The sequence below is a fragment of the Rhynchophorus ferrugineus genome, unplaced genomic scaffold, assembly GCF_030347505.1.
Source record: "Rhynchophorus ferrugineus isolate W39M unplaced genomic scaffold, kcgeb_rfMv2 rfM6, whole genome shotgun sequence".
In the NCBI taxonomy this organism is placed as follows: Eukaryota; Metazoa; Arthropoda; class Insecta; order Coleoptera; family Curculionidae; genus Rhynchophorus; species Rhynchophorus ferrugineus.
Genome location: NW_027472585.1, coordinates 23,761,645 through 23,773,821, shown reverse-complemented (window position 1 = coordinate 23,773,821; position 12,177 = coordinate 23,761,645). Strand labels below are relative to the sequence as shown.

Below are 12,177 nucleotides of genomic sequence, written 5' to 3'. Positions count from 1 at the left end.
ATATCAGCTCTGCAGACGGTCTAGAAAGAGCAATCGCCAAGCTGACGCTACCATAGTACCCTTCATTCGCATTCCCTTAGCATCTCACAACATGCAAACCCACTGATTAAAGCCCTACCCTCTCACTATTTGCACCTCAGGGTCTCTGCAAAATCCAAATTTCTGCAAAAACAAATCCAGAAAAGCCGAGCTTGAAACGTTCGAGAACCAAATAAAGTGCATTCCTTTTCTGGACATTGCCTGACAAATGCTAGACATCATCACTGATTCAATTCTACTGCTAAAAAGGAAAAACATCAAGACAGAATATCTTCTAAAAAGTTTAGGCTCTCTTAGAGATCTGCAGCTCTCGACCAAAGGTCTTTCTTCAAAAGAAGTCCCATGCCCAGAATATATCACAACAAACCAGCTGAAAAACCTTACCATCAAGCAACTTTCCCAGCTTGCAAGCATTATTAATTTTATATTCAAACCTAAGCGTTTTCCAAAAGAATGGAAACATCGTATATCGCAGTTATCCCAAAAAAATGGCTAAATCGGAATCAACTCGGCCTATCAACTTGATTAGCTCAATACTTAAAGAAATTTAAATCAATCACGTCTCCTTTTCACGTGCAAATTCCTTTCACGACATAGTTATAAGTATTCAAACCAACAAAATCTATACACATTATATGGATTTCGATGTTATAAAAAATATAACGATATATCAGAAAAAAAACGAAGTTAAATTTGTTTTTGTAAATTTTAATGTTTTAAAAAGTAACCATATTTTTAATACACATTGAAAAATAAGTACCAAAATTCATTAAGTATTTAAAATTAAATACCAACTTAAAACAATTTAAATAATTTTTGAAATTTTAAGAAATATCTTTCATTTTGAAAAAATATATTATGAAAAGTTATTTTTTCGTTATCCATAACATACATCAAACATTCCTACAGAAAACCTATCGATATATACATATTTATAGTATCCAAAAACTCTTAATTACTCTAAAAAGTGAGAACGAATCTTACTTAAAGTATACCTGACACTGAATACTCATCAACATGCATTCAAATTTTTCATTTTACCTTTTTTCGGATAGTTGCAAAATATATTCGATAGATGACATCGGTTCTAATAACCTCAATCTTAAACTTGACGTTTCGTAAATTTGAAAAAATGCTACCTGGTATTGGGGTTTTTGGAACAGGTCCAGTGGTTAAAGTTTTGGTACCTATATTGAGAGAAAATGGATTTAAAATTGAAGCAATTTGGAGCAGGACTTCCCAAGATGCCCAAGAAATAGCTAAAACTCTTAATATCCCATTTTCCACTAATAAAATTGATGATGTTTTACTTAAAAAAGATGTTGATTTAATATTTGTATTGTGTTCTCCCAACTTGCACGCACAAATTTCAGTAAAAGCTCTTGGTATTGGTAAACACGTCGTCTGTGATAAACCAGCTGGTCTAAACCAAGCTGATGCATTGAAAATGGTTCGTGCTGGACAGTATTATCCCACTCTTATATCACTTATAAATCATTCTTTCAGGTAGGTCTTGATAGTTTTAAGTACTTATGTCGGACTTTCATTTGATTCTATAGGTTTTTGCCAGCTTTTGTTCATCTGAAGAAAAAAATTGATGAAAATTATTTGGAAACACCTGTTACGCTTATAGATGTAAGGATACAAACTGGTTCTTTATTCACAGATATTGACACATTTAACTGGAAATGTGATGATACCATGGGTGGTAATTATTTACATATTTGAAATAATAAAACAATATATTTAAAACCAGTATAATTTTAAATATTTTAGGAGGTACATTAAATCTAATCGGAAGTCATATTATTGATTTAATAACATTTTTGATGGGTCAAAGGGCAATAAGAGTTCATGGAGTTGTCAGAACATTCACCAAAAATACTGAGAATATTAAAGGAATTAGGCAAATTACGGCACCAGATTTTTGTGCTTTCCAAATGGAACTTCAAAATGGAATATTGGTAACAGCTACTATCAACAGTCACGCAATGGGTAGCACTTTCCAACAAGAAGTTATGATTTGCAGTAGTACAGGCCATTTAGTTGTATGTTAACTAGTACTTTTCTTTTGGTAGATTAATGTGTGATTTTAAGGTACGTGGAGGAGACTTGTTTGGTAGGAAAGATAAAAATACAGAAGAAGTAATATATTTAGATGTTGAAGATCTGAAATGTCCAGTTTCAAACTCAGTTTTACCAAAAACATTTATTAAGGGTCTCTGTAAAATGGCAGGTGCTTTAAGAGAAGCCTTTCTTCCAGTGAATGACCAAGTGGGATGGAGAAAAGAACCAGGTATACTGTAAAAAAATATTTGTAATGATTCTAATCTTTAACACTGTTTATTAGTAAGTTCCGCTGCAAACTTTGATGATGGTCTGTATGTGCAAGCTGTCTTGAGCGCAATTAGACAGTCTTCACAAACAAGGCAGTGGATCAAGGTAAACGTTATAACTGAACAACCTGATAAGAACGAACTGCTAAGTGCTGTAGTTCGCAGGACTGCAATCTCTATGTCATAAACAGCACATTATTCACATATCTCTTGAAGTATTTTTGTTAATGGTAATTTATTTTTATAAAAATTTAATGCAAATATAGCTCTGTTAATAGATGTATAAAAGTTTTATCCCAGTGTTGGCGATTATATCACTTATACTATTTTAAGTTTAAAATAGTTTTTTCTAAGTTTATTTTATTTAAGGATGTTCAAGCTCTCATAAACATTTTTGGTTTTTAAGAACTATGTTAGATCACTTTATGTTGTACAGCTCTGTGCAATTAATAAAGTTTGAGATGTTAACATTATCTTATATGTACCTATCCTCGATATTTTCAAAAAGAAGCATTCACCTCTTGACCATTGAAAAATAATTAGGTAATGATATTCAATCATAATGTTGGCCCAAAAAAGTTGAGTTTTCATGTTTAGTTCAAAATGAAACCCCTATTTGTAATTCGGCAGGCAAAAATGTGTGATCTAACCAATTTTCTGGTCTACATGGTGGAGGCAGGTTAACCTAACACTAAATTTTTGGACCAAGAAAACATTTGTTACCAAGGCATTTATTAACTAAAGTCTATATATGTTTTTTATAATTAATTAATTAATACATTGTTACTAGGTACATATACAGGATAACCTGTCGGTCCTTTACAATGACAATAATTGTATATTTCTGTTTTTCTATTAAATACCATCAAAGAGTTTATATTAACTTTCGGCTACTTTATATTAACACGAGAGTGGAGTATCGCTGCAATTCCCTTAATTTCCTGAGTGTCAATCGAGGTCTATATAAAATATACCAAATATTATGCACCCAATGCTATTTAATTTATTTTTAGTAATATCAATCCCGGTGCCTAAAATGTTATCGTTTAATTTATTGTGAATTAATAAATATTTGTATGAGTAATTCACGTTTGAAAGAAACGTGTTTTGTTTTCTTCGGTTGATTATTCAGCACACTCTTCAACATCTTCCTCTCTATTACACTTTATGTGTACTTATTAAATCAACTATACGACGACACTACCGATCGAATCGAAGTTATAAAAATCTTATATAAACAGTGGTACACAAAATGATACAGTAAAATAACACGTTTTCAATTTGCGAAATGGTACTATTTAGCATTGTTATTAATTTCAGTACATTTCTCAAACTTTATCTTTTATTCACATACACAGATTTCCGTTATAACATTCCGAATCTGAAGAATGTAAGTAAGCATCCTTATAGTATCTGCGTGCATCGATGGAACTTCTTAGGACTTATTTTTAAAGACTTTTTATATTACTTCTCCCTATACCTATAAATAATAATATTATTAGAATATCCTATTCCTATAACTAAATTTAATGAAATTATTATGACCATAAGTTTTAAAACTCATTTGTACAGTAACTTCTCGTACATTTTAATCCGATATGCTCATTAACTTTTGCCCATGTTGTGAATTTGTTGCCAACAAGTTTAGTTTTTCTCTTCAATTACATTTGCTAACTGCTATTCAAAACGAATAATAACCAGTCTGTTGATCATATATTTTTTAAAACTTGGTTGGCACATGACAGCTCTGACCACACCTTTAATTGACTAATAAAATTTAAATTAAAAAAAAACAATTTAATTTCTGACAAATTTATTAAATAAAATTCAATGAATGAAATAAATATAATCTGTAAAACTGCAATTTATGTATAAAATATATAAAAATAAATATATCTAAACAATATAAATATCATAAACAAAGATGAAACAAATCAAAATTATCTCTTCCCTTTTTCATATTTGTTTACTGTCTTCAACTTAATAGGATCTATTAGAGTTCTGGCTTTTTGCTTTCTTATGCTGGAAGCAAACTTTGAGTCTATCACTGTTAAAATTCTGTTTACCTGTTTTATCTAAAGGTATATGATGCACATTATTTTTAACATTCTACCTGGAAGATCATTAAATAGTGTACAATTAAAAGGTTTTAAATTTAATGTTTTTAAATATGTTTGACGAAAAATATGTTATATTATCGACGTGCCAATATCTTGAGGTAAAATAAAAAAGACAGCTCAAAGAAGTACTGCCAGTATAATAACGCAATTTTCTGGGGTGTGTTAACTTGTGCCTTGCCTTGTTTGTTCAAATAGGAACATCTAGAATTGAAGATATAAAGTGATGTTACAATTTCTCAACTCCTGGCAAATGAAATGAAAAAAATAGCTTTAAATGTTTTGTCAAACATACTAGCCGAAGAATGTGTATTTTTCAATCCATGAACCCTAATAAACCCAAAAAAAGTTCCAAATTATCTTGATTAAGAAGCCTTAAGACAATATATTTATTCAGATATTTACACATTTTTTTTCTTTAATGAAATGAACCCTCTCAAGGTGATTATTACATTTTTATTTTTTTTTAACAAATTTGTTCTTACTTGAGCAATAAAATTTAAGCACTATTTAATTGCTGAATTGCACCAAAATTCCTAGTTTATCGAACTTTGATTAATGCTCTCTAAAAGGTTTGTATACAGGAGCTATTATTTTAGTGGAGTTTCAACTATCAAATAATTGATCTAAGAATAAAAGTATATGGTCATTTGTGTAGCTTCTTTCGGAAAGGGATCAATTTCTAAAATTAACAAATAAATATTTGATATTTTATATAATTATTAATATGAATAAACGTACCTCAACTTACAATAAAACACGATGTAACGATTATAAATTTATTTGATGGTTAGTCCAGTGAGTTTGGGATTTTTAACATTATCAACCATTTTTAAAGGCAGCCAAATACTTTTGGCGAATACAGATCTGAATATTCGGCTCGAGCAGATTTGGCGCATTGATGAATATAAGGCAAAAAGTAGCCCAATTCCCAGCGTACGCATGTGTTAACTATAGCGTATAACTATATAGTATATGTTCCTAAAATTTCCTATATAGTTAAATCTCCATTTCTGTATGGGGGCCTATGGAGAAAAGTTTTGCTTTGCCTAACATCCAAATGGAGTTTTATAGGCCATTCAAGTAATTTGATTTGTCAATTTAAATTTCCATTATAGGCACCTGTAAGAGAAACATTTTGCTATGAAGACATTTAATTGTTTTTTTTGATAAAGTTTGGCACTTAACAGCTCTGACGTCGCGTGTTATTGACCAATAATGAAATATATTTAATTTTTTTTTTTCAAAAATTATCGACATATCGATATTTTTTCGGCATCCATAGGTAAAATAATCGTCGTTTCCTTGATGGGGCTTTGTTAAAGAGCGCCACGTGATTTTTGGGTGTCTCCGCTTTCCGAAATCACGAAGAAGATACGGGATGCTCTAAATAAAGGGATAAAACAATTGCTTATGTCAAGTTAAAAGGTTAAATAATCACAATAACGTAAAATAAAAACTAACATCCTATTCAAAAGCATTCACTCAGTAACTCCTAAAGAATAAAACGTTTAGACTAACATAGACCTTAAAAGTTAGAGTATATATCTGATATTTATATTTTCGGTCTCTCATCTGCTAACTAGCATAACATAGAATGTTTAATGACGTGGAATAAAAATATCCTAATAAAAATACTAAACAATTTGAATGTCCTTACGATTTATTCTAAACTGATACAAAATAGTATGCCGCCTTTATAGTATTAATAGTATTCATTACATGGCATCGATACTCAAAGCATCAAAACAAAACTATAGATTAATCTATATCTAGGTGCTGAATCCGCACAACGTGGCCCAGAAACAGGGAACCATTCAGAGCGTAACCTTGAGGCGGCGCGTGGTTCCATCAGGCGGATAGATCATGTGTTCCTTACAGTCGACCCTACCTCACTCTTCAAGTCCTCGGGACGGACATCTATGAGCAATCTATAACAGAAAACAAATATTTACTAAAACTAAACAACCGGGTAGCTACCAGATTTTAGATAGCTACTTAAAGTACAATTTCATTAGGAATTCTGATGCACCAGAACATTCCACATTATCTTGTGACCTGAAACAATCAAAACAAATAATTACTAACATTGATTAAATGTACATCATAACATTTCTGATGCTAGAAGAACGTTTCTGAGTCTAGTAGAACTTTCCTATTAGTACGACCTGCTTTTTCGTTACAGCATTATAATTCATCCTCCATGACTTTTCCGATGAGTCGGTACTGATAGTCGTTTTAAATAACTTTAAGTTTTCAGATGGCCAAATGCCCACGTAAGATTTTGCCCTTTTACATTTTTAGCACCAGTCATATTTTCTACTACATAATGATCGTTATCTAAAACTTAGAGATCACAAATAGCCGTTATACTTTCAAGTTACTTGATTTTATGTATCTGACAACTTAACATCGAAGTATAATTACTTTACTTTAAGAACATTAATGCAATGTTTCTTATTGGCAGCTTTATGATAATATCTACTTTACCGATATCTGCATTTCACAAACGTTATTGTGGAGTATTTATTGGAACTTCTTCATCAACCATTCCTGCTATCATTTCATTCCTTCACACGTCTGCTCAGGAAACTAGTGTTCCTCTTCAACTCATTTCTTTTGGCCATATTGCCTCGAAACGAAGTATATATTAGGTTTAATAGTAAACAGTGTGAATTTAATACTTGCCTATATAATGATATTTTCCAAGTTAGTATTTACAACTGACTTATCGCAATAGCTACATTATCTTTAAAGTACTTTTCACTATATGTCAATTTAGTATTCACGATTTAATAAACAGTCGATATTTTCTTTGAACAGAACATATAATAGCAAATACATTAGCTACCTGACAACTTCTGATTCTGTTGGAAAAGCACTGGACTGCAGTCACTCTTTACTGTCATTCGATTTCACGCAGTTGACTTAAAACTGTATTTTATTTGATTAACTCCAACTTCATTTGCAGCTGTCTTATTCTGACGTTAGTCTCCAGTTTCGGTGACGTCTAGGATTTACTCTCGCTTCTATAATTTACTAAAGAGTGATATCTTGTTGATTTTTATGTAAACTTTGTAGAAGAGCAACTTGAGGAAAACGAGTTAGAACTGAGTTAGAACTTGAGTGCGGATTGCACGGTTATGCGAAAATCTACCAATTTTCTTTAATACGCAGAACGCTACTTGTGAATTGCGCCACACCTGAACTGTAAACGATAAATTATTAATTATTAAAGAATTCACCAAAAGATCGTTAAAGGTAAAAGGTCTAACATATACTGGTCAACGATTTTTCTAAACTAATACAAAATAGTACGCCACCCGAACGTATTCCTTCCGTGGCGACGATACTCAAAGTATCAAAACAAAAATATAAATTGGTGGCGCAGTGGTAAAGACGATACGACGGTCCTCCTACTGTTGCAATAGCCGCGGATTCGAATCCTGCTGGAGCATGGTCGTAAATTTATGTTTGTGATTGTCCTAGGCAAGAATGTAAAATCCGACAAGGAGAATGATCCCAGTCACGCCAGTAACCAGGCTGGGTAAGACCGGATGTCTTCTGGGATGATTTCTAAAGTTTGTCACTCGCCAGTCGTTTTCGGAGCCCACGTTAAACTGTAGGTCCAGTCCAGATAAACCAATAGTTGGTGAAAGAAGACTTTAAAATATATTTCAAAAAAAAGTATAATTTTTTTTTGTCAATAAGTACCCTTTTAGATGAATAAAATGATCAAAACATAAGCACATAAAATAATAATATAATATGGCAGGTTTGAAATCATAGACAAATTGAGCAAATGTTTTTAAACAAACATTTCCTACGGGTGGTGATGCATATATTTAGACTTGGATCTGATCATGATCTGATTTAAAAAATGGCGAGTTTCTCGTCCTGGCCAAGGTGGACTGATTCCTATGATGCGCAATAGCGTGATACAAAATAGCATATCGAGTATATAACAATACATAATAGTATTTTATATTATATACCGTATATGCCATCTCTTATACATCTTAATATTATCATATAAGGTCTAGTGAATATAGAAAAATGTGAATATTATTTATATTGTAATTTCAAAAGTCAAAGAAAGTCAAAGCTTCTTCAGAAGAGAGTGAAGAGGCAAGAAAAGTGAAGTCTTTCATTCTATGAGAAGGAATTTAGTACTACCTAGTGAAATGCTTTAACTCCCATGCAACTGATGGAAAAGAGAAAATGTTCAAAAGAATTAGTACAAAAATTCAGCTCTTTCAATTTTGCTGATTATTATGTATGGCTCCCAGGCTTAGACACTGTTATAGTTTGACATTTATAAGCTTGAGGTATTTTAAATGCGATACTTAAGTAAAATTCTAAATGTTTCTCTCCAAGAACGTATTAGAAATGTTGTACTCATACAGAAAACCGAAAATTTTCAGAATTTAAAAAATCACTTAAACGAATTAATATGTTCCTGTTGATAGCATTCCTAAAATTATTTAATTAAATATATTGTGTATGTATAAATGTATTTAAATCATACTATCTTCACTGTAAAAACCTATTATCAATACCTTGAATTACGTCATATATTTCGAGTAATTATAACATTTTCTATATCATTATCTGCGTCATAGATGAAACAATTATTTGCTGATGAGACATTTTAAGATTCTGCTAACAATATTGTTCAATTAAGTGTATTATGTATAAATGTATTTAAATCATACTATCTTCACTGTAAAAACTGTTTATGATTCCCAATTCACTCAAATTATTAAATAAAATGGATGGATATCTTTTAGGTGTTAAAATCAATTCGTAGAGTTGAAAGAATTTTTCAATAACGTAATAAAAACAGAATTTACGCTAACCTTGTGAACTTTTAGTTTAGTAAAAAAATTAAACACTCAAATGTTCAGTATTACACAACCCGCCGCATTATTCAAATATAAAATTCAACTACCACTTCTTTCAATCAATAGCACATGACTTGTCGAGACAAGAGCGCCTCATGAACGCCTCATGAACATTGCAAATTATTCCAGATATTTTTCCGAAACGGTTTATAACTTAAATAATAATTTCTTCCCTAAAAGATGGGAAAGTAGTCGCTAAGGCTATTTTTAAGCTATTTTATTTCATCACAAAATGAATCATACATTTTGTGTAATTATGTTTCCTATAATATACATCGTTATATTTATAAATTAAATTAATTAGTATTTGCTGAGGAAGCAATAACCCTATTTTAGAATATGCTAATAGTCTATATAGCATATGAGAAATACGATTGCAATTTGTTAAATTATTTAATATTTCAATTATCATTATCAATTCAAAGATCTACGATTCAGTTGTTTGATGCTATAACTATCGAATACTTAATATCGAATATTTAACTAGATCATTAGGCTTGCTTTTAAAGTAGCTTTTTAAGATTAAAATAAACAATAGTTTCCTTTGTATAAAAGAATTTATTTAACAGAAATAGTCTAACAACATTTAACAACTGGAGTATAATGAATCCTACATTTTACTAATATTTCGACCACTCCTTTCTTTTTTATCAACCATCATCTTATAGGCTGGTAAATAAACATCTTTCTCATCGCCATAACTAAACAACAAACTGGGATTTCGAATGGTGTTTGTAGTATTTCCTAAAGATGTATATCCATAATCATACAATTTACAGTAAGGAACTTTATAATAAAGGAGATAGTCCCATACATCGGTGTAGTACCAGTCAAGTAAAGGGCTACAGCGCATTACTTTTGGCCATCCATCATCTGTAATCTTAGAGGCAATATTCAATTAAGCAACAAGTTTGTATAACCAGGATTGCTTACTTCAAAGGGAGTTAAATGTGATGAAAAAGGGTCAGTTCTTCTAGTACCCATAAAGCATGCTTTTAAGTGTGGTTGTTGCTCTAATATCATTCTTAAAGCTTCCTTTATATTAGCACTCACAGTAACAATCTGTAATAGACATACATTTATTTGGTGCACTTTTCATTCAATTTTTATCTTTATACAAATAAATATGTATACCTCCAAATTAAAGTAGATTTTACATTGCTCAATAAAAGCATCCTGATCTTTAAAAGCATCTTCGCTCCTTATATATAAACATATAAGTTTTTTATATTTCTGATCTGGATATCTCTTTTCTATAACTGTTTGTACTAAGTGAAGTAATACTGTACAGTCCTTTCCTCCGTTAAAACTCAAGAACACATTATCCAGACCATAATTTTGCAAACACTTCTCAATTACCTTGAAAATAAAATCAACAGTAATATTTTTACACTAAATTTTCTTTATAGAATTAAACAGACATTAATCCTTACCTGACACTTACATCAATTGCAAGTACTACATGCTCATCCTTACTATGATAAATTAGTTCCACCATTTCATTAATCCATTTACCATTAATATCTCCTTTCTTTTCTTTCAACATTATCTCAGAAGAAACAATTTCTTCAAAACTATTAGATGTCAATGTTATCACATCCATTTCATGGGTATATTCACAATTAATAACAACGTTGCCCAAGTCATATTTTTCTATATAATCCTTTCCTCCATTTTTAGCAAGATTAAAGAATTTGATGTATTTTACTTCTTGTTTATAGTGAGTCAGATGAGGTTTCAAAATATGTTTAATCTGTTGTTCTGCATATCCAAATTCCAGAATAAAAATTCTTTGAATATATAAAATTGGACGAATTTGAGTACTATTATAATTTAAACACTTTACGGGTTTGGGCCACCTAATATCACTTTGTCTGTTTGGTAAAAATCCAGCTGCCTGTAACGTGATATTCCCTAAAGCGTTACTTATACATATCGGGTTTGGTTTAGCCAAGACAATAACAAAATCATTTAATTTTGATAGAGTTGTCAACTCCAATGCTGCTGATTTCTCATCTTCTTTTATTATGGAAATATTTCTTATATCAAGTAGCAAATGTTTAAGTGTTTGGATTATACAATTCAGTTCCAAAGAATGTTCACTTTCACCAAAAATGAGATCTCCGTTAGCCACTAATATAGATACAGTGTTAAGCTGCATATTCTTTAAGTCATAGCTACCAAACAAAAAACTATTTACTAATATAGACACGTACTTCTATAATATTCAGTTAAAAAAGCAAAACCGCTACCCCTACCCTACCGTAACTCTTTACAGTTAATTTTGACATTTCGACGTGTGGTTACAAAAGTCTAAAACAGACGACAGAATATTCGATCTTGCATAATCTTGATTGGTTGAAAGTGCTCATTTAGCTAAAATTTGTTTGAAATTGGCATTTCTAGGCATTGCCTTGGCATAATATGATGTGTCACGTGATTTTTTTATAATTATGTTGTTGACCATATTTTCTCTTTTATATATCAAAATAATATATTTTAACTAGCGTTGAAAACTATCGATTGGAAACAGTCGACAGTCGAAAAAGAATCGAATGAATTAATAGGAATGTTTATTACAATCATGACATAAGGTAGATATAGATGTCCTTCTCATACTAACTTTGAGATAACAAAGGACAGATATAATTATCGAGTACCGTGTGCGTAAGGATAATTAAATCCTAATGAGCTGCAATGATTAGGATTAATTAACTATATATTAGTGCTTTAATGTAAAAAGTGTAATAGATTAATAATTCCTATATTTGTTTTATTTTT

General features: G+C 30.8%; 2 protein-coding genes across 2 annotated transcripts; one reads left to right on the top strand and one right to left on the bottom strand.

Annotated features, from left to right (window-relative positions):
* Positions 1-1,142: 1,142 nt before the first annotated feature.
* Positions 1,143-2,843, top strand: LOC143198022 (glucose-fructose oxidoreductase domain-containing protein 1). The gene is made up of 5 exons (XM_076406923.1): positions 1,143-1,545; positions 1,599-1,747; positions 1,816-2,087; positions 2,137-2,335; positions 2,390-2,843. Exons 1-5 carry the CDS (start codon positions 1,172-1,174, stop codon positions 2,560-2,562), a joined length of 1,167 nt encoding a protein of 388 aa, XP_076263038.1. The 5' UTR covers positions 1,143-1,171; the 3' UTR covers positions 2,563-2,843.
* A 7,091-nt stretch (positions 2,844-9,934) lies between these two features.
* Positions 9,935-11,698, bottom strand: LOC143198020 (putative FAD synthase). The gene is made up of 4 exons (XM_076406922.1): positions 10,841-11,698; positions 10,531-10,755; positions 10,330-10,458; positions 9,935-10,276 (listed from the first exon to the last, which is right to left on the bottom strand). The coding sequence occupies exons 1-4, from the start codon at positions 11,555-11,557 to the stop codon at positions 10,007-10,009; spliced, it is 1,341 nt and encodes a 446-aa protein (XP_076263037.1). The 5' UTR covers positions 11,558-11,698; the 3' UTR covers positions 9,935-10,006.
* Positions 11,699-12,177: the final 479 nt, after the last annotated feature.

Excerpts from the sequence above, each read along its gene's own strand:
- LOC143198022 (XM_076406923.1), top strand. The coding sequence starts at position 1,172 with ATGCTACCTGGTATTGGGGTTTTTGGAACAGGTCCAGTGGTTAAAGTT. Across the intron at positions 2,088-2,136 it reads GTAGTACAGGCCATTTAGTT|GTACGTGGAGGAGACTTGTT; the intron begins GTATGTTAACTA and ends TGTGATTTTAAG. Across the intron at positions 2,336-2,389 it reads GGGATGGAGAAAAGAACCAG|TAAGTTCCGCTGCAAACTTT; the intron begins GTATACTGTAAA and ends ACTGTTTATTAG.
- LOC143198020 (XM_076406922.1), bottom strand. The coding sequence starts at position 11,557 with ATGCAGCTTAACACTGTATCTATATTAGTGGCTAACGGAGATCTCATT. Across the intron at positions 10,756-10,840 it reads ATGTAGTACTTGCAATTGAT|GTAATTGAGAAGTGTTTGCA; the intron begins GTAAGTGTCAGG and ends TTTATTTTCAAG. Across the intron at positions 10,277-10,329 it reads CACATTTAACTCCCTTTGAA|ATTACAGATGATGGATGGCC; the intron begins GTAAGCAATCCT and ends ATTGCCTCTAAG.